This window comes from Microcaecilia unicolor, chromosome 1 (genome assembly GCF_901765095.1).
Source record: "Microcaecilia unicolor chromosome 1, aMicUni1.1, whole genome shotgun sequence".
Lineage (NCBI taxonomy): Eukaryota > Metazoa > Chordata > Amphibia > Gymnophiona > Siphonopidae > Microcaecilia > Microcaecilia unicolor.
In genome coordinates, this window is record NC_044031.1 from 479,890,671 (window position 1) to 479,913,733 (window position 23,063).

At 48.2% G+C, this 23,063-nt stretch overlaps 1 protein-coding gene across 2 annotated transcripts in view; it reads right to left on the reverse strand.

Annotated features, from left to right (window-relative positions):
* TRAPPC8 (trafficking protein particle complex 8) overlaps positions 1-23,063 on the reverse strand; it is a 378,205-nt gene that overhangs the window by 324,995 nt on the left and 30,147 nt on the right. The window contains exon 3 of one of the 2 annotated variants that reach the window (XM_030213855.1): positions 7,976-8,059. The exons of the other annotated variant lie outside the window; for it this stretch is intronic. Within the exon in view, the coding sequence (XP_030069715.1) occupies positions 7,976-8,059 (84 nt within the window). The remainder of the gene's footprint in view (positions 1-7,975; positions 8,060-23,063) is intronic. 2 annotated transcript variants of the gene reach the window in all.

Genomic DNA, 23,063 nt, shown 5'->3' on the forward strand with positions numbered 1-23,063 from the left:
GCAGTATCGGGATGTGTGTATAGGCATCCTTCAAGTCCACAGAGCATAGCCAATCGTTTTGCTGAATCATGGGGAGAAGGGTGCCCAGGGAAAGCATCCTGAACTTTTCTTTTACGAGATATTTGTTCAGGGCCCTTAGGTCTAGGATGGGACGCATCCCCCCTGTTTTCTTTTCCACAAGGAAGTACCTGGAATAGAATCCCAGCCCTTCTTGCCCGGATGGCACGGGCTCGACCGCATTGGCGCTGAGAAGGGCGGAGAGTTCCTCTACAAGTACCTGCTTGTGTTGGAAGCTGTAAGACTGAGCCCCCGGTGGACAATTTGGAGGTTTTGAGGCCAAATTGAGGGTGTATCCCTGCCGGACTATTTGGAGAACCCACTGATCGGAGGTTATGAGAGGCCACCTTTGGTGAAAAGCTTTCAACCTCCCCCCGAACGGCAGGTCGCCCGGCACTGACACTTGGATGTCGGCTATGCTCTGCTGGAGCCAGTCAAAAGCTCGCCCCTTGCTTTTGCTGGGGAGCCGCGGGGCCTTGCTGAGGCGCACGCTGCTGACGAGAGCGAGCGCGCTGGGGCTTAGCCTGGGCCGCAGGCTGTCGGGAAGGAGGATTGTACCTACGCTTACCAGAAGCATAGGGACCAGTCTTCCTTCCCCCGAAAAATCTTCTACCTGTAGAGGTAGAGGCTGAAGGCTGCCGGCGGGAGAACTTGTCGAATGCGGTGTCCCGCTGGTGGAGAGACTCTACCACCTGCTCGACTTTTTCTCCAAAAATGTTGTCCGCACGGCAAGGCGAGTCCGCAATCCGCTGCTGGAGTCTATTCTCCAGGTCGGCGGCACGCAGCCATGAGAGCCTGCGCATCACCACACCTTGAGCAGCGGCCCTGGACGCAACATCAAAAGTGTCATAAACTCCTCTGGCCAGGAATTTTCTGCACGCTTTCAGCTGCCTGACCACCTCCTGAAAAGGCTTGGCTTGCTCAGGGGGAAGAGCATCAACCAAGCCCGCCAACTGCCGCACATTGTTCCGCATGTGTATGCTCGTGTAGAGCTGGTAAGACTGGATCTTGGCCACGAGCATAGAGGAATGGTAGGCCTTCCTCCCAAAGGAGTCTAAGGTTCTAGGGTCTTTGCCCGGGGGCGCCGAAGCATGCTCCCTAGAACTCTTAGCCTTCTTTAGGGCCAGATCCACAACTCCAGAGTCATGAGGCAACTGAGTGCGCATCAGCTCTGGGTCCCCATGGATCCGGTACTGGGACTCAATTTTCTTGGGAATGTGGGGATTACTTAGTGGCTTGGTCCAGTTCGCAAGCAATGTCTTTTCAGGACATGGTGCAAGGGAACAGTGGACGCTTCCTTAGGTGGAGAAGGATAGTCCAGGAGCTCAAACATTTCAGCCCTGGGCTCGTCCTCCACAACCACCGGGAAGGGGATGGCCGTAGACATCTCCCGGACAAAGGAAGCAAAAGACAGACTCTCGGGAGGAGAAAGCTGTCTCTCAGGAGAGGGAGTGGGATCAGAAGGAAGACCCTCAGACTCCTCGTCAGAGAAATATCTGGGGTCCTCCTCTTCCTCCCACGAGGCCTCACCCTCGGTGTCAGACACAAGTTCACGAACCTGTGTCTGCAACCTCGCCCTGCTCGACTCGGTGGAACCCCATCCACGGTGGGGGCGTCGAGAGGTAGACTCCCTCGCCCGCATCGGCGAAGCTCCCTCCGCCGACGTAGTCGGGGAGCCTTCCTGGGAGGTGGCCGCGGTCGGCACTGCACGCGGTACCGACGTCGGGGACCTCAACCTGGGCGATGGGCCAGCCGGCGCCACGCTCGACGGTACCGGAGGCGCAAGCACCGCCGGTACCGGAGGGGTAGGGCGCAACAGCTCTCCCAGAATCTCTGGGAGAACGGCCCGGAGGCTCTCGTTTAGAGCGGCTGCAGAGAAAGGCTGAGAGGCCGATGCAGGCGTCGACGTCAGAACCTGTTCCGGGCGAGGAGGCTGTTCCGGGCTGTCCAGAGTGGAGCGCATCGACACCTCATGAACAGAGGGTGAGCGGTCCTCTCGGTGCCGATGCCTGCTGGGTGCCGAATCCCTCGGCGACCCAGAGCTCTCGGTGCCGACATGGGGAGGAGACCGGTGTCGATGCTTCTTCGACTTCTTCCGAAGCATGTCACCGGAGCTCCCCGGCACCGACGAGGAGGACGTAGAATCCATCCGTCGCTTCCTCGGGGCCGAGACCGAAGAGGGTCGATCCCGGGGGGGCTGTACCGCAGGAGCCCTCAGGGTAGGAGGAGACCCACCCGAAGGCTCACCGCCACCAGCAGGGGAATGGACAGCCCTCACCTGCACTCCTGACGATGCACCTCCGTCCGACGACATCAGCAGACGAAGTCTCGGTACCACCGACGTCGATACAGTCGCCCGATGCCTCGGCGCCGATGCAGAGGTCCGATGCCTCGATGCAGTCGATGGAGCGGCAGCCAAGGAAGATGGTCCGGACGCTGACGACGTCGATGCCGACGAAGAGCCCGAGAACAAAACGTTCCACTGGGCTAATCTCGCTACCTGAGTCCGCCTTTGTAACAGGGAACACAGACTGCAGTTCTGAGGGCGGTGCTGGGCCCCTAGACACTGAAGACACGCAGAGTGCCTATCAGTGAGCGAGATTACCCGGGCGCACTGGGTGCACTTCTTGAAGCCGCTGGAAGGCTTCGATGTCATGGGCGGAAAAATCACGCCGCCGAAATCAAAAGCCGAAATGGCAAAAATTGAAGCACCAAAATTTAGAGGGAGAAAAATCTCGACCGAGGCCAAAAGAGGCCTACCCCGACAACGAAAGAAAACTTACGGGGCAAAAACTGAGAAATACGGGAAGGGCAGAAAACCCGAAAGGGTCTTCCGGACACTACCGGAGCGCTTCCTGAACTTTTCTAAGGAAAAAAAGGACAAAAACACGTCGAAAAGGACGCGCGAGGTCGACTCTCTGGGGCACGAACGGCGTAACACGACCGTACCGAGTGCGGACGAAAGAAGACTGGCCGGCTCGAGCCGGTTTCGGGCGGGAAGACGGCCGCGCATGCGCGGTGCGCATGGGCGCGCGAGGACTAGCAAAGGCCTTTGCTAGTAAACTTTCCGATGAAGGGGGCTGCCGAGGACGTCAACCCATCAGTGAGAACAAGCAGCCTGCTTGTCCTCGGAGAATCATATTTAATATCTCAAGATTTTCTATCCAGGTTACACATCGGGACTCCACAAACACGTCTCTTATCGGGGCATTGAATTCTATTCTGTAGCCTTCTCTGATCAGGTCCAAGACCCACTGATCTGAGGTAATCTTGGCCCACTCCTCGAGAAAGAGGGAAAGTCGTCCTCCTATCACAGGAATCGAGGAGGGGGCCGGCGCACCATCATTGAGAGGGTCGCCCTTGAACTCCAGGTCTTGAGCCTGCTGCCGCGGAACGTTTGTTCGAGCAAAAGGAGTTCCTCTGCTGAAAACGGGCACGCGAAATGAACCCAGCAGAACACCCCAGGCGGTACCTTCTAGCTTCATAGAAGCAAGGTCTGTAAGAGGAGGGAACCACCTGACCCTTGGAAGAAGGCCGCGGCCTATCCTCGGGTAAGCGCTGGGGTTTGGCATCCCCCAGGCCTTTCACAATTTTCTCCAACTCCTCACCAAACAGGAGGCGGCCTTGAAAGGGCAACTTCACCAACCTTGCTTAGAGGCCATGTCAGCTGCCCAATGCCGTAGCCACAGAAGAGGGCGAGCCGCCACTGCTACAGCCATCTGTTTAGCCGAAGCTCTGACCAGATCATAAAGGGCGTCAGCCAAAAATGACAAGGCCGACTCCATCCACGGTGCCACCTCCGTAAGGGGCTCCGCTCCATCTCTGGGCTGTTCCACTGCCTGTTGTAACCAAGCGAGGCAGGCTCGGGCAGCGTAGCAGCTGCATGCAGACGCCCGTAAAGATAGGCCTGAAATTGCAAAGGACCGTTTCATCGCTGCCTCCAGGCGACGGTCCTGCATGTCCTTCAGGGCAACTCCTCCTTCCACTGGGAGGGTAGCTTTCTTTGTCACAGCCATGATTAGGGCATCTACTTTAGGCACTGCTAGGCACGCCAAATGCTCCTCACTTAGAGGGTATAATTGCCCCATAGCCCTGGCGACTTTCAAAGGCCCCTCGGGGTCAGCCCATTGAGCAGTGATAAGCTCTTGGATAGAGTCATGCAAAGGAAAGGCTCGAGCAGGGTTTCTTAGTACTTGCCATCCTCGGATTCCCGGAGGAGGTCTCAGTACTCCCAGGGTCTTCTATAGAGAGGACCTGCAAGACATCAATAAGCGCTGGCAGCTCATTCCGGTGGAAAATCCTCACCGCAGAAGGATCATCTGGATCCGGTGGCAATCCTGCACCTTCTTCTGGCTCTCCAGACCACGAAGGCCTGCCAGACCCCTTGGAGTCCTCACATCCCGACTACGGGGGGGGGGGGGGGGGTGCGCCACTCTGTGAAGGGGAATCCACCCTTCTGCACTTGTCTTGCGGCCATCTGTCAGGGGAAAACGCACCTGACGGTAATCCAAGGCCAGACTCCACTGGAGGGGATACAGAAAGCAGGGCTGCAGAGGACCCCTGCGGAAGAGCTCTTTTTAACATGTATGCATTATGCAGCAATAAAACAAATTCAGGGGAAAATGGCTCACCCTGGCCTCCCGGTTCCAGTCCGAGGGAAACAGCTCTTTTATTAGCCTCTACACGAGGTGCCCCTCCAGGCTCAAACCCCTCCGCCTCAGCGGGGGTCGCGCCATGCTGTTTCAAAATGGCGCCCGCTGCCAGCTCCACGGAGTGGGAAAGAACATCGCTCGCCATGCTCGGGCCGGCTCTACCATCTGAAAAGCACGCCTTACAGAGCCCCGCTGCAGATTTGCGCTTGCCACAAAGGAACAGCGCTTTACTTTCTCAGCAGCCATCGCCGAAAGCGGCGGAAATTCAAAATGGCGGATTCGTGCCAAAATCGTGCCGAACGCGGGCCCTCCCTGGAGGAGCTACAAAATGGTCTTACCTCACCAGACCGAGTCTCCGAGCTCTGGTCACAATGCACAATCAGAAAAAAAAAACTCTTTTCTGGGATGGCAGCGCCAAAGCACGATGTGACTTTTTTTTTTTTTTTTTTAAACGCTGTGAGGAAAGTTTGAGGCAACAGCGAAAGAGGCAAATTTCCAACTCCGGAGGCTTAGCAGCCTGGGAAAGGCATGGAAAGGGCGAACCTATGTGCCTGCATCCACAGCGTGGGCAAAGCAGGGAAAGGGCTAACCTATTTGCCTTCAAAGTGGGCACCATCAGCCACAACACCCCTGCTACAACTAGCAAAAGCAAAGGAGCCACCCCAGGCAGATTTTCTGAAGGAGCTTGAACAAGCCGCAACCACCCTGCTGGGGAGATAGAGAATACTGAAGAGGCATATGGAGCTAGCTGGACATGAGGCACTATGATTTTTCAGTGCTCTCTCTCTCCCCCTGCTGGTTGATAGACACAACCCACTCGTAATGGATTCATCTGCTTGATGACAAGGAAGATATTGTATTGTAAAATTGGATTCTTACAACAAATTACTTTCTTATGCATTATTCTTTGTTATGTATCCAATACCGTTTATTGTAAGCCACATTAAACTCAAACTTGTTTGGGATAATGTGGGATATAAATGTCATAAATAATAATAATAATTTTTCACGAGTGATGTGGGTGTTGGACAACTTTGTCCCTTAAATAAATGAAGTAATAATTTAAACACTTTATGCGTTTACTCAGGTTGCCTTTGTCTAATATTACATTTTGTTTAAAAGATCAGAAACCATTCAGTATGACATATACATGCAATAATAGAGGAATTGGGGTGGGGGTGGGAGAAGGAACTTTTTCAGATCATTGAAGTGTGTGCATACTCGATCTATAACCTTAACAGAGCCTGGGGCCAATCAATAGAATTAACTGACTAGGCTGAAAGGAGTGCTTCAGGAACACTGTTTAGCCTCAGATAACATTCCTTAATCTCAGTGTGTACTGTACTGCAGATACAGCTGTAGGATCCACAAGTCCTCAATGCAGTAAATAGGTGGACAGAGACCTGTACCAGTCTGGAAACAATTTAAGAGACCCCACTATGGCTGTGAAGAAGAAAACCTAGTGGGTGAACTGGGGAGAGGGGGGGGGGGGGGGGAGTTGAGATACTAAAGGATGGTTTCTTCTGCTAATCCACAGATCTTCAGCTGTATCTCTTCTATCATGCCATCCAATATTGCTATGATCATCACTTTAAGATATTACAACTGGAAAGTTAAAGAAATAGTTGAGTAAGGGCAGGACTGAAAGAGAGCAGACCCTCTCAGAGCTCTCCTATTACAATTACATCCTACTGCATCCAAGACGGATGAGAGCAAATTAATGGGGAACTGTGCTCCAGTACCAGTGGCCAAGGGAGATCTGTTGACTAGAAAGTGCAAGTAATGATACTCACCAAGGTTCTTAAAGTCTGAGCTTAAGCCCGCACAAAACATTGGCAGTTATTCTGAGCTTTAATTTTAATGTTGACTGTCTTTGATGACATGATTGCTCAATTGCGTTCTTTTCACCAGTATCTTTGATGCTGTTTTAGTGGACATTTCTGCTTGACCATTTGTGGCTGAAATCATATATTTGACCTCTGAAGCAGGCGCTGAAACGCAGGACTGCGTCGTCACTTCTAGCCATTATTAACAAAATAAATCACTTACCTACCCGGTTCTTTTTGTTTTTGCTTTAATTTTAACTGTCATCTTGGTCAGATATTTTCTGCCTCACTCAAACATCTGCAAGTCAGATATAAACTTCCTAATGTCCTAAAAATAAAGTACTAATATACAGAAGAAACAATAAACGATACCTTTTCATGGTTGCCAACTGTCACTAAATTCATGTTAAAAATAAATAAAAACCGCACATATGTAAAAATAATTTCATACCAATAAAATCATCATTAATAAAAATCAGCAGACTATCACAAAACTTTTTTAAAAACACATTCAGTTGGCAACCCTGGACTCGTCTACCTATTTCTTTGCATGTTAACATGCTTTATCGTTTCTTACATATGAATGACAGGACCGGGAAAAAAAATAACACACAAATTTTAATTGTATGACATTAAGAATTTGGTGTTCCATAGCCACCTCTATGAGTAATGGATGCCTGCAGTGCTAAGGAAGAATACCCTCTGTAAAGTAACAAAGTTCACCAGAGAATTTTATCACATTTGGAAGCAAAAGTAATATTATACAGTCCAAGAATTAATTTAGAGTTTGAAAATTAGTATTTTAGCTACCTAAACTATTAGCCTTTCATCCAACTGATTTCCATCCCTGCTAGAATATGAAAAATGTAGAGTAAATTGTTCCAGTAAGGTAAACAAACAAAGCAACTTTCACTTGTGAACTCTGATTTTTGCTTTACTATGAATTTTCATGGGGGTGCTGAGTGTAGTCCCCTTCAGTTTAACTCTGCAGGCTCCCATTCCCATATAACTTAGCAATGCCCAGCACCACATGCACACATTTCTTTAACTGCTCACCAATTAAAATGGAAAACAAAATTTTCCATGTTAAATAGCATGATTGGAGAAGAGAAGGGGAAAAAGTATTAATGCAGCTTTGTAGTCACTTGCTATTAAATCCGAGGGACGGGTAATGATAGAAATAGGCAATCTTCTGAGACAGAAAGGAGAATGTTTTGATTAGGATTTCATAGGACAATAAAAAAGATTGTTAAAAGAAAATCTAAACCAACACCAACTGTGTTCATTTCTGAACAAAAAGGGAAACACAACTGTTGTCAGGAGGCTACCAGATTTAACCTAGGAAAATAGTAAGAAAAGATGGATGGAGCACAAGGTCAAGCAGTAAAGGAGACGGCAAAGGGCAATTTGACTAATCCGTGCCAACCACAAACAAAATACCTGAATAAAACTTGGATGTGCTCAGATCCATCAAAGTGTCTTTCCAATTATTGTACCAAGGGACACTAGCTTTAAGTGACTGATCTGATAGAGAAAACATGGCATTATTAGACCAGAAATGAAAACATCACCTGCTGCAAGTTATAGCATCTCCTGACAAAATTGTTCCCCACAAATCCTTCACATTTTATAGTAGTATAAAACTGTAGCAATCAGTATATTAATCAGGTTCAGATCAAGCTCAACAAAAATCATGGGCCCAAGATTTTGCAGATCAAGTTCTACCTTCAGATTTAATCCTCTAAAGCAGGGGTTTTCAACCCTGTCTTCGGGACACACTTAGCCAGTCATGTTTTCAACAAAAATAAATATGCATGAGATAGAGGTAGTGTGTGCAAACTTCTCATGCATAGGAGTGGAGGAGTGGCCTAGTGGTTAGGGTGGTGGACTTTGGTCCTGGGGAACTGAGGAACTGAGTTTGATTCCCGGCACAGGCAGCTCCTTGTAACTCTGGGCAAGTCACTTAACCCTCCACTGCCTGCCGCATTGAGCCTGCCATGAGTGGGAAAGCGCGGGGTACAAATGTAACAAAAATAAAAATAAAATATTCACTGTGAGTATCCTGGAAACATGACTGGCTAAGTGTGAACAGAGGACTGGGTTGAGAATCCCTGCTATATAAGAAGCAAAAGAAACGTAAACAGAACTAGCATGCCAGCATGACATCCTGAAAACAAAAAAAATGTTTACAACACCCTACTGTCTCTCCCCCCCCCCCCCCACCCCAAAAAAAAGAAAAAGTCACAAAGCAGCAGAATATAAAATTGGTTTTGACTGAATACAGAATAATACTTTTTATACAGAGGTTTGATGTACAGTCAGCAAACATTAAAGGATTAACCATTTAACCAAGCCGTGTTATCAGCTTATGAAAGTAATGTCACATAATGAAGGTGAATTCTACATCTTTTTATAAGCCAGAAATATCTACTTTCACTTTCCACTTTGTCCAGTAGTTCAGTGTGCATTACAATATTTGAAAAACAAAAAATAGAAAATTATAAATATAAACATTTACTACTGATAGTTAGATCACAGAACAGGTCTATAATCAGTTCACCAATACACAAAACAAAGTGACTATAATGTATCCTCTAATCAGAGCTCGCCATTAGCTCTGACCTTCATTATATTACTTCTGAAACAAATAAGTTTTAATAGAGCTCTGAAATAACCAGCAGCTGCCAATTGCTCTCCATTTGCTCATGATTTCTTCTGATAGAGAACTCCATTCTTAGTGCCTGGTATGAAAATAATTTATGTTTATTACAATTCTTATACACCGTTACACAACCCACATAAATGATTGCTCTATCAAAAGTCTGTTAAAAAGCACATTTTTTCACTGTTGGGTAGGCTAAAGTAGGGTATTCATTGAACACAAGAGGCAAACAGTAGCAAGCAATTCCGCTAGTTGTTACATATACCCCAAAGACTGTCCATGAATAAATTTTATTCTGGTTTTCGAAGACCATCCTGACTTGGACAGGTAACCAACACAGCTGACACAGTCACTAATATGACCCTTCATTATTAATTTGGCTGCAGTCTTTTGCAATAGCTATAACTTAGACCATTATTTAACTGCCATTACTAGGCTTATCATGCTACTATAATCCAATTGGCATAAGGTCAGATAAAAAAAAAAAATTAAAACGTCCCTCCAAAAAATAAGAATGAATCAGGCTACGGAAACAGAGCTTAAAGAAGACCCTTTTAACAATACAGGAAACTTGTCACTCTATGGGTAAGGTTGAGTCTAACATAACTCCCAAGACTTTCAAGGTAGAAAACCAAGGGGATATGACTACCTGCTATCATAGGACTCTCCTTTGGTAATTCCACTCCTCAGTTGCCCAGCAATAACCAATTAGCCTTATTCCCATTTAGATATGAACAATAGGATTACAACCAGGCTTCTACCAATCAAAAGCTGTTATTTATGAGGACATGTTTGCTCCAGAGCTTCTTGGAATGGGACCAGTAGCAGGACAGGCAACTCCCAAATATACTGCAAACCTCAATGGAATGAACTAAGACAAATCATCCTTAAGGGACCCCACATCCTATGCGCTGTTATTGGTTACAGAAAATTGTTTCCAATTTTTATTTTACTGATCCCATCACTTAAAAACTAAATCCATGAACCAATTAAGAACTGTCCCAATACACCCATCTCATTCAATCAAAATAATAAAATCCAATATATATCAGGTCAAACAGCCAATAAATCTAGTTGCATTAAAATTGCCTGCCTACCCTTACTAACAGCCCACCTTTGTACACCAATGTAGCTAGGAAGGTTTTAGTGCCATACTAACTCCTAAACCTTGATTATGAGAAATGCAACATGCTATATTAATCTAAAAAAAAAATATGCTGAGTTGAGCTAGCACAACAGCTTCCAGGAATTTAGCCATGGGAGACTAGCAATAGGTTTGTAACTTGAGGGTAAGTTTAAATTTAAGTCATGCTCTTTAGGCATAGGAGTCAGAACATATTCTAGTTGGAAACCAGCCCTCCTATAGGGCCCAAGAAACAAACAAGGTAAACCCAGTGAAGTACTTCCATTGAGGAATGTGCAAAAAGTAGGAAAGGAATCCTAGACACAGCAGCTCAGCAAATTTCCTCAACAACTGCCCACTACCTTTAAATTCACTGGTAAAAAAAAATGTTTTACCTGTGGATTCAAAGGAAGCAGGCAGTTGAGAAAATTTTTACTAAAAAATGATTCCAATAACAATTTGCCCTCTAAATCAAATCCACAATTATCTATCTTGGTTGAGTCCTCCAGGTTCTCCCTGCTGAATATGCGACTTACAATTCTAATTAAATACTATGATTCTGAGGTCCTCTACTTTCTCTTTAAAGTAATTACATATTTCTTTTCCTACTTACCAGGCAGGACATACTCTAGATTTAGTTCTATCATCACTTTCTCCATCTTTTATTCTTCATTCTTTTTCCAGTACACCATTTTCCTGGACTGACCATTACCTCGTACACTTAACTCTATCATTGCAGCTCACAAATAGGCCTCCACTATGCAAAATTAGGCGCATTGGTCACAAAGATCTCAAAGCTCCTCTCTCTGTTTTCTAATTTTCCTACCGATTTTGTTACATTTCCTTTGCCTGAGCGAATAGACAGCTGGAACACTACTTTATTAGCTGCTTTAGATACTATTGCTCTGCTGATAGAAAAAAAAAAAACCTCCTTGCCATCCTAGAAAACAACTATGGTAGCACAGTGATTTGCAGCTTCTCAAGCAGCAGCTTAGACAGGCAGAATGATTATGGAAGAGAAAGGGTATGATACATACCTGTAGCAGTGGTTCTCCGAGGACAGCAGGCTGATTGTTCTCACGACTGGGGTTGACGTCCGCGGCAGCCCCCACCAACCGGAAGAAGCTTCGCGGGACGGTCGGCACGCAGGCCACGCCCACCGCGCATGCGCGGCCGCCTTCCCGCCCGTGCGCGACCGCTCCCGCCAGTTGAATGACAAGCAATAAAATATGAAACACACAACTCCAAAGGGGAGGAGGGAGGGTAGGTGAGAACAATCAGCCTGCTGTCCTCGGAGAACAACTGCTACAGGTATGTATCATACCCTTTCTCCGAGGACAAGCAGGCTGCTTGTTCTCACGACTGGGGTATCCCTAGCTCTCAGGCTCACTCAAAACAATAACCCAGGTCAATTGAACCTCGCAACGGCGAGGGTACAACAGAAATTGACCTACGAAGAACAACTAACTGAGAGTGCAGCCTGACCAGAATAAATTCGGGTCCTGGAGGGTGGAGTTGGATTTACACCCCAAACAGATTCTGCAACACCGACTGCCCGAACCGACTGTCGCGTCGGGTATCCTGCTGGAGGCAGTAATGAGATGTGAATGTGTGGACAGATGACCACGTCGCAGCCTTGCAGATCTCTTCAATAGTGGCTGACTTCAAGTGGGCCACCGACGCTGCCATGGCTCTGACACTATGAGCCGTGACATGACCCTCAAGAGCCAGCCCAGCCTGGGCGTAAGTGAAGGAAATGCAATCTGCTAGCCAATTGGAGATGGTGCGTTTCCCGACAGCGACCCCTAGCCTGTTAGGGTCGAAAGAAATAAACAATTGGGCGGACTGTCTGTTGGGCTGTGTCCGCTCCAAGTAGAAGGCCAATGCTCTCTTGCAGTCCAATGTGTGCAACTGACGTTCAGCAGGGCGGGTATGCGGCCTGGGGAAGAATGTTGGCAAGACAATTGACTGGTTAAGATGGAACTCCGACACCACCTTCGGCAGAAACTTTGGGTGAGTGCGGAGCACTACTCTGTTGTGATGAAATTTAGTATATGGAGCATGAGCTACTAGGGCTTGAAGCTCACTGACCCTACGAGCTGAAGTAACTGCCACCAAGAAAATGACCTTCCAGGTCAAGTACTTCAGATGGCAGGTATTCAGTGGCTCAAAAGGAGGTTTCATCAGCTGGGTGAGGACGTTGAGATCCCATGACACAGTAGGAGGCTTGATAGGGGGCTTTGACAAAAGCAAGCCTCTCATGAATCGAACGACTAAAGGCTCTCCAGAGATGGCTTTACCTTCCACACGATAATGGTAAGCACTAATCGCACTAAGGTGATTCCTTACTGAGTTGGTCTTGAGGCCAGACTCTGATAAGTGCAGAAGGTATTCAAGCAGGTTCTGTGCAGGGCAAGAACGAGGTTCTAGGGCCTTGCTCTCACACCAAACGACAAACCTCCTCCACTTGAAAAAGTAACTCTTTTTAGTGGAATCCTTCCTAGAGGCAAGCAAGACCCGGGAGACACCCTCAGACAGACCCAACGCAGCGAAGTCTACGCCCTCAACATCCAGGCCGTGAGAGCCAGGGATTGAAGGTTGGGGTGCAGCAACGCTCCGTCGTTCTGCGAAATGAGAGTCGGAAAACACTCCAATCTCCACGGTTCTTCGGAGGACAACTCCAGAAGAAGAGGGAACCAGATCTGACGGGGCCAAAAGGGCGCTATCAGAATCATGGTGCCGCGGTCTTGCTTGAGCTTCAGTAAGGTCTTCCCCACCAAAGGTATGGGAGGATAAGCATACAGGAGGCCGGTCCCCCAATGAAGGAGAAAGGCATCTGACGCTAGCCTGCCGTGTGTCTGAAGTCTGGAACAGAACAGAGGCAGCTTGTGGTTGGTCTGAGAGGCGAAAAGATCCATCGAGGGGGTGCCCCACTCTCGGAAGATCTTGCGTACCACTCTGGAATGGAGCGACCACTCGTGCGGTTGCATGACTCTGCTCAGTCTGTCGGCCAGACTGTTGTTTACGCCTGCCAGGTACGTGGCTTGGAGAAGCATGCCGAACCGACACGCCCAACGCCACATACCGACGGCTTCCTGACACAGGGGGCGAGATCCGGTGCCCCCCTGCTTGTTGACGTAATACATTGCAACCTGATTGTCTGTCCGAATTTGGATAATTTGGCAGGACAGCCGATCTCTGAAAGCCTTCAGTGCGTTCCAGATCGCTCGGAGCTCCAGGAGGTTGATCTGCAGATCCTTTTCCTGGAGGGACCACAGACCCTGGGTGTGAAGCCCATCGACATGGGCTCCCCACCCCAGGCGAGATGCATCCGTCGTCAGCACTTTCGTGGGCTGCGGAATTTGGAATGGACGTCCCAGGGTCAAATTGGTCCGTATGGTCCACCAGAGCAGTGAAGTGCGGCAACTGGTGGAGAGGCGGATGACATCCTCTAGATTCCCGGTGGCTTGGAACCACTGGGAAGCTAGGGTCCATTGAGCAGATCTCATGTGAAGACGAGCCATGGGAGTCACATGAACTGTGGAGGCCATATGACCCAGAAGTCTCAACATCTGCCGAGCTGTGATCTGCTGAGACGCTCTGGTCTGCGAAGCCAGGGCCAAGAGATTGGTGGCCCTCGCTTCGGGAAGGTAGGCCTGAGCCGTCTGGGAATTCAGCAGCGCTCCTATGAATTCCAGAGACTGAGTTGGCTGGAGATGGGACTTTGGGTAATTTATCACAAACCCCAGCAGCTCCAGAAGTTGAATAGTGCACTGCATGGACCGGAGGGCTCCGGCCTCCGAGGTGTTCTTGACCAGCCAATCGTCGAGATATGGGAACACGTGCATTCCCAGCTTGCGTAGGTAGGCCGCTACCACCACGAGGCACTTTGTAAACACTCGTGGGGCAGAGGCGAGCCCAAAGGGCAGCACACAATACTGAAAGTGCCGTGCGCCCAGGCGGAATCTGAGATACTGTCTGTGAGCTGGCAGTATCGGGATGTGAGTGTATGCGTCCTTTAAATCCAGGGAACATAGCCAATCGTTTTTCTGAATCATTGGCAGAAGGGTGCCCAAGGAAAGCATCCTGAACTTTTCTTTGACCAGGAATTTGTTCAGGCCTCTCAGGTCTAGGATGGGACGCATCCCCCCTGTTTTCTTTTCCACAAGGAAGTACCTGGAATAGAATCCCTGCCCTTCCTGCCCGGGTGGTACGGGCTCGACCGCATTGGCGCTGAGAAGGGCGGAGAGTTCCTCTGCAAGTACCTGCTTGTGATGGGAGCTGAAAGACTGAGCTCCCGGAGGACAATTTGGAGGCAGGGAGGCCAAATTCAGGGCGTATCCGCACCGCACTATTTGGAGAACCCACTGGTCGGAGGTTATGAGAGGCCACCTTTGGTGAAAGAATTTTAACCTCCCTCCGACCGGCAGGTCGTCCGGTACGGACACTTGTAGGGCGGCTATGTTCCCATGGATCCAGTCAAAAGCCCATCCCCGGCTTTTGCTGTGGAGGCGCAGGGGGCTGCTTAGGCGCACGCTGTTGACGGGAACGAGCGCGCTGGGGCTGTCCCTGTGCCTGACGAGGCCTTCGGGCCGGCTGGTTGTACCTACGCTTCGCAAAAGAATAGGGTGCAGCCTGCCGAGCCCGGGAAAAACGCCCGCCCGCGGGGGCGGGTGCTGAAGGCGCCCGGTGGGAGAGCTTGTCGAGAGCGGTTTCCCGCTGATGCAGTTGGTCAACCATCTGCTCGACCTTCTCGCCAAAAATATTATCCCCCCGGCAAGGGACGTCAGCCAGTCTCTGCTGGGTGCGGTTGTCCAGGTCAGAGGCACGCAGCCATGAGAGCCTGCGCATCACTATACCTTGGGCCGCAGCACGAGATGCCACGTCACAGGTGTCAAAAATACCCCTGGACAGGAACTTTCTGCACGCCTTCAGCTGCCTGACCACCTCCTGATAAGGCCTGGACTGCTCCGGCGGGAGCTTATCGACCAGGTCCGCCAGCTGTTGCACATTGGTCCGCATGTGGATGCTCATATAGAGCAGGTAAGATTGGATGCGGGTCACGAGCATGGAGGATTGGTAGGCCTTCCTCCCAAATGAGTCCAGAGTGCGAGACTCCCACCCCGGGGGCGCCGAGGCGGTATCCCTCGAACTCCGTGCCCTCTTGAGAGCAGAATCCACGACCGCTGAGTCATGGGGCAACTGGGGCCGCATGAGCTCTGGGTCAGAGTGGATCCTGTACTGGGACTCTGCTTTCTTGGGAATGGTGGGGTTAGTTAGTGGTCGCACCCAGTTCCGAAGCAGCGTCTCCTTCAGGACATTGTGCAGCGGTACCGTGGAGGACTCTCTAGGTGGTGATGGATAGTCGAGGACCTCGAGCATCTCGGCCCTCGGCTCTTCCACAGAGACCACGGGAAAGGGAATGCTTATAGACATATCCCGCACAAAGGAGGCAAAGGAGAGACTCTCAGGAGGTGAGAGCTTCCTCTCCGGTGACGGCGTGGGGTCCGAGGGAAGGCCCGTAGACTCCTCTGAGGAGAAATATCTCGGGTCCTCCTCTTCCCCCCACGAGTCCTCATCCTCGGTATCGGACATTAGCTCATGTAGCTGAGTCCGGTACCGGGCCCGGCTCGACGTCGAGGCACCAAGGTCTCGGTGTCGTCGAGCGGTGGACTCCCGCGCCGGCGGGGACGGAGCTCCCTCCATCGACGTCGACGGGGACTCCACCTGCGTGGCGGTCGAGACCGGCACCGCAAGCGGCGGCGGTGTCGACAGCCCCGGCGCCGGGCTAGAGCTCGCCGGCGCCACAGTCATCGGCGCCGGGGGCTCAAGCACCCCCGACGCCGGCACAGCCTGGCGCATCAGCCCTTCCAGGATCCCCGGAAGGATGGCTCTGAGGCACTCGTCCAGGCCCGCTGCCGGGAAAGGCGGTGGGGCCGGTAAGGGTGTCGGTGCCAGAAGCTGCTGGGGGCCAGGAGACGGCACCGAGGTGCCGGAACCCCGACGCATCGGTACCTCCACCACCGACGGAGATCTCTCCTCTCTGCGATGACGCTTCGGCGTCGACTCCTCTTCAGGGTGCACCGAGGGCTCCCGGTGACGGCGCTTCTTATCTTTTTTCCGGTGCACGTCACCGGTGCCGGAGGGCATGGAGGAGGAGGAGGTCGATCCCCCTCGGTCTCGAGGTACCGGGTCCGACAGGGTTCGGTCCCGTGGCTCACGAGTTGAGGGAGTGACCGGGGCCGACTGCCCACGCAGCCTCTCAACCCCACTCTCACCGGAGGACCGGCGGGCCAACGGGACCTGTTCTCCTGGGGTCGCTGCCATCGGTGCCGATGTCTCGGGCATCGATACCGGTACCGAAGAACCGGCCTTCGATACCGATGCCGTCGAGGTCGACGTCGAGGGGCCGGCGCAAGTTCCAAAAAGACGGTCCCGCAGAACTTGCCTCGCAACCTGAGTCCGTTTCCGGAGACCGAGACACAAAGCGCACGACTTGAGATTGTGCTCCGGCCCGAGGCACTGGAGGCACCAAGCGTGGGTGTCGGTCTGCGAGATCGGCCGGCCGCAGCGACCACACTTCTTAAATCCACTCGGGACCTTCGAGGACATCGACGGAAAAATCGCGTCGGCGAAGTCAAAGTCGGCAATGGTGGCTAAAATCACACCACGAAAAAATCAACCGACCGAGCGGCCACTAGGCCGCAACGTGGCGTCCCCGCTAGAAAGCGAGGGAAAAAGGGGAGCGCGTGCTCCACACGCGCAAAAAAAAATTTTTTTTTTTTTTTTTTTAAAACAATACAAACAAAAACAGAGGGAACCGAACGGTCCAAGCGACGATCCGCGTAAACGCGGTCGAAAATCCGGCGGCTGAACAGAGAGAGAGGCAAACGCACCACTCTCTCAGTCGCGGGAAAAAAGTAACTGGCGGGAGCGGTCGCGCACGGGCGGGAAGGCGGCTGCGCATGCGCGGTGGGCGTGGCCTGCGTGCCGACCGTCCCGCGAAGCTTCTTCCGGTTGGTGGGGGCTGCCGCGGACGTCAACCCCAGTCGTGAGAACAAGCAGCCAGCTTGTCCTCGGAGAACTAGATCACATCCATAGTTCGTAATTTGTGTAGGACACATCATTGCGATTTCAATTACTACCTTCAGCAACGGATTTTAAGATCAGAGCTTTATTTGATCTATCGCTGTTTAACTACTGATCAGTTGGGACATGTGGTCAGTCTATACCTTCTGCAGACCATTTAGCTGACTTTTTCCAGTCTAAAACAACCCTGCTCAAATACATGGGAATCAGCGGCACAGCAGCCACATGGTTCAATGGCTTCCTAAAGACCAGATCCTACACTGTAAAAATGTCCAACCAGCTATCTACCTCCTGGATCCCTGAGTGTGGAGTACCACAGGACTCTTCGATATCACCGACACTGTTCAATGTAATGATGGCTCCTCTCGGGAAAACAATGGAGTTAATAGGCTTTAACCTGTTTATCTACATAGACTATGTCACCATTTACATACTTTTCACTGACTTCCAAATGATGGAACGCAATACCAAAGATCACAAGAAGCATCACGAAGAACTGAAAACATACCTCTTTAAAAAAATTCTACTATAATTTAGCCATGAACATCCATCCTAAATTCATATCATAAATCAACTTCACAAGCCCAAACCAAAGTGCAAACAGAAAATTGTAACCATCACTATAACTCACAACCAATGTAAACAGAAAATTGTAAACCATCACCATAAGTAACAATACAAAATATGAAATGTAACACAAAGTTTGTAACTGTCAACCAGAACATAATTTGTAAGCCACTTTGAACCAAAACTTGTTTTTGGATAACTGTGGGATACAAAAATGTAAAAATAAATAAATCTACTCTACCAAATGTTCACTCATCTTCATTTCTCTCACTGACTGCAATGCATGATGTTACCGGCACATCGCTCTGGGCCATGTTTCAACTAAAAGCTTCTCACTTCCTTACTAAAATTCTTTAGTCTGTGAGAACTACCACATCTAATTTTGATCCTATACCATCAGCCTGGATTAAAGCGCTGAAGTTGAGACCTTCCCCGCTCCAATTATCTTTAGTTAATGAGTCATTGGAAGAGGGCCGTGGTCAGACCCTAAACCCTTCTGTTCCTTCACAATTACCAGCCAGTGTCCAATCTTTGTTTCTTATCTAAAGTGGTTGAAAAGGCAGTTTTTGTTCAGCTTCATCAATTTATAGAAAAGACTCTAGCCTTACATCCACATCAGTCAGGTTTCAGGCCCCAATGCAGAATAGAGACCATCACTGCATCCATTCTTAGTGAGGTTCATTCAAAGCTGGACAAGGAACAGATCACTTTAGCTGTATCATTAGATCTTTCAGCAGCATTTGATCTTATTGATCATTCATTTCTCCTGCTTGGCTTCTCAGGCTCTGTTTTAGCCTGACTGCAGTCTTTTTTAGAGAATCACATTTTCACAGTTAGTATTCCATCTGGGACTTCTGCAACTAAGGCACCATTTGTGGTGTCCCTCAAGGTTCTATTGTTAGGTCTTCCAGGCAGGAACTAGGTTCATGAGCCCTTGGGCCACTGCTGAGGAGCGGCAGTGGCAAGCAAACCACCCCCCACCAGGGACAAGACAGAACTCAGACAGGAACAGCTAGACTTCACCTGCACCTGGCCACCCTTCCCCAGGAGTTGAGCCCCTAGCTGCAGGCGGCCGGCAGGACTTACTGGACAGGGCTGGAACTGGGTACCAACTAGGCTGAACAGGGACAGAGGGGACAGGAATATACATGGACAGCAAGGCAGGAAACTGGGCTAGGACTCACAGACAGACAGTACCACACAAGGCAGGAAATGGACAAGCTAAAGGACGGGAACTGAAAGCTGCAAGCAGCCACTGAAACAGGGAACAAACACTGACAGACAAGAGACAGCACTGAAAGCTGCCAGGCAGCCACTGAACAAGAAACACAGACAAATAGAAACTAAACACAAAAAGACAAGCAAGGAACAAGACTAGGAAACTACACACAGACTAAACTAGAATCAGACAAGGAACTAGAATAAAAACCAAACTAGGCAGAAGTGCAACAAGCACCAACAAACCAGGGCCTTAGGCGATGCAAAGGCAGAAGCTTCCAGGTGACTAATAAAGGCCACCTACAAGGGAGTTCACCAGGTAAGGGTGCTGCTAAGTTCCAAAACTCCCAAGACAATCTGGGAGGCTGGAAGATCCAGACTGGACCGGCCTGACTTCTGGAACCTGGGAAACAGCACACAGACAATCCAATGCAGCCACCAGGTGGCGAAATGACTGAAAGCCTGAAACATGGGCACGATCGTGACATCTATTTTGCCCCCCCTTTTATTCAATTTGTTCCTAAATCCTTATTTAAGACCTGGGGATTTCCTTTCATTTTTATGCTGACATTTTACTTCTTTACCACACAGACCTTGGTAACTTGGACATTAAGCCCTTACAACAATGCTTAGATGTTATTGCCCGCTTGTTTGCTGACCATCGTCTTATTTTAAATTATGAGAAAGCTATTGCATGTTGGTTATCTGGTTTCTATACTTGGCCTAAAAGTGATTTACAGTTTCCAGATACTACACCCAGTTAAAAATTGTTATCTTGGAATCATTTTGGATTCTGAACTTTCATGTATTCCTCAAGTGTCAGATATCTGCAAATATGGTTTCATTATCTTTTGGCAATTGTGCTCTGTTCATTCTTTCACTGATCATGATAACATAAATGAGTAAAAAGTATCACTTTTCATGACTAACATCGATTATTGTAATATAGTCTATCTAGGAGCAATGAAAGTGATCCTCAAGAAACTTCAAACGCTACGAAATATTGCAATTCGTCTTCTGTGTAACCTGCATAATTTTAACCATGTAACTCCAGCACTGAAACAACACCATTAACTCTCTATCAAATATCACGTTGAGTTGGTTTTGTTGTTAGCTTTTAAGGCCTTTAGAGCCTTATTTGGCCTCCTTTACTACTACTACTACTTATTTCTATAGCGCTACTAGACGTACGCAGCGCTGTACATTTGAACATGAAGAGGAAGTCCCTGCTCGACAGAGCTTACAATCTAATTAGGACAGACAAACAGGACAAACCCTACATGACACATGCAATCTTTGGTCCTCTCGGGACCTTGTTCAGCGCAGCTCCAGTCCTATGGAACTCACTATCACTTGCTATTCGTAGTGAGTTATTGTTGAAAAAATTCAAAATAGCAGTTAAGACATGGCTTTTTAAAGAGGCTTATGATGTCTGATTGATCTGGAGTCAGGAGTAGTGGGTGACTGCCCTGTAACTTTGTTTTTGTCCTTCTATTGTTAGAATGAATGCTGCCTTTGCTATTTGCAATTGTAGTTCCTTTCCAGTGATTGTTTTAATTTGTACACAAACATAAACAGAGAACAGTTTCCTCTCCCCCCTCCCCCCCCAAAAAAAAAAAAACTCAGAGAAAACACAAGTATAAACCAGGGGGTTTCTGTTCAAGTGTTTCTCTTCTCTCCTGTGGTGCCCTGCATTTCTCCCTTTCCTCCTCCTCACCTGTGGTGTGTAACATTTTTATGTGCCCCTCCCCACCAACAGGCATTCTCTCCCTCTCCTCCCCTCCACCACAGTGGCAAGCACTTCTCGTCCTCCCCCCCCCTCCCCCCCCCCACCAATGACCAGCACGTCTCTCTTCCACCCCCTCCGGAGAATCTCAAAGATAGGAGTTGGCAGGCATTGAGCATGCGCAGACTCTCAAGGCCTTGCAAGTGGGCCAGGTTGTAGCATTTGTGTCTGTGTCAGCATCAGCCAGGGACAGACAGCAAGCCAATGATGTTTTTCAAGCCAGTCCTTGGAGCACACCTAGCCAAGTCAGGGTTTTCAGGATATCCACTGAATTCAATGGAGATATCCTGAAAACCCTGATTGGCTAGATATGCCCCGAGGAAGACTGCTCTAAACAATCACGTGGCCTGCAGGCTGGGAAGAGTGTAAAGCAGGAAGCCAGGTACCTGAAATCCATATAACTGCTTCCTAATTCTGCTTCCCCCCGCCCCAGCTGGAAATGCTGTAGGTCTGCTTATTTATTAGCATTTATTTCCACTATACTGTACTGCTCACGAAGACTGATTTCTCAGGATTTTCATGTCTAATTTGTGGTCCCTTTTGACAAAAGTGAAGGCTAGTGGTCTGTGCTGTGTGTGTGTGTGTGAAGGATTCTGTGGGCATGTAAGTTTCAGTGTCAAGATCTATAACAGTCCAGGTTGTTCAGTTTTTCCAATAAAATATGTATTGGTGTATGTCTATAGTGCTGCTTTTTCAAAGGTACATCTTTTCATATCTTGTCCCAGGTGTTCTTAGGGTATAGAAGGTTTCCCATAAGGGCTCTGAGTAGCTTACATGCATCATTTTGTGCTATTTTATAAAGTATTTTGCAATAGGTTTTTACTTTAGTTACTGAGGTGTTACTGGAATTAGTTTTTTGTAAGCTGTATTGGAAAACATCCTTGCTCTGCTCTGTACAGGCATCAGAACAAGTTAAAAAAAAAACCCCAAAACAAACCTTGATGTTCACAATAAGGGCCCTATTTACTAAGCCGCACTGTAGGCATGCTAACGTTTTAGTGTGTGGTAAAAATTAGCATGCGCTGATGCTAGAGACAGCCGTATACTCCTATGGGTGTCTCTAGTGTTAGTGCGCACTAATATTTAGCGCACGCTAAAAAGTCAGCATGCCTACAGAGCAGCTTAGTAAACAGAGCCCTAAGTTTAATGCTGAATGGCAGAAAATTAACATATTGAAAAATTTGTTTATACCATATCAGTTCCAGATTTTTTACTAATGAAACAGATTAAAATTTGTGAGAAAAAAATAAAATACATTAACTGATTAAAAAAAATATATATATATATATATATATTCTGTTTAAAATGCTTTGTTTCCTTTGCATCACTTTTTACTACAATAAAATATTTCAGGTTTTTTTTTTATTCGGCTATAAATCATAGTGTTCAGTGTATCATATGCATGAACATGATGTGTCTGATGTACGTTACAAAACAAGAAAGGCTGAGAAACATTGCTGTAGCCAGACCTCAGTGCACCACTTCCACTGCATGTGTAATAAAATGGTGAATTCATTAAAAAAAAGACAGGGAAAAAAACAAACAAAAAAAACCATACAGCACCGTTCTAGCACTCCTACATCCCATTATTCTTTACCTGCTATGAAAAACGTAGGTTAATTAAAAAATAAAAATGTGATCTCTTTTTATTGAAAAATACATTTTTTCACTAGCTTTCTAAGGTAAAACCTCCTTTCTTCAGGCCTGAGGAAGAAACCTTCAAAAGCCAGTCAAAAATGTATTTAGTCCAATAAAAGATCACTTTAAATTCCCCATTTTATTTTTAGTAACCTTTAAAGGAGACTAACGCTGCAACCAGATTAATTTATGTAGGAAAAGCGATGCAAAAATTAAAAGATGCTTTTTCTAACAATACTTCACCAAAAATTATACCAGTCCTATATTACAACTAGGTAAACTGATTGTAGCTCACATTTTTTTTTGATAGACTCAGTGTATGTCACAGCACCCTTGAACTGTTCTCAAAGAGATATTAAAAGAAAAAAAAATTGGACAAGAATGTAGAACTTGCAACACATTTGAAGAACTACTCATTAAGCAATTCAACACAGTACAAAAACAG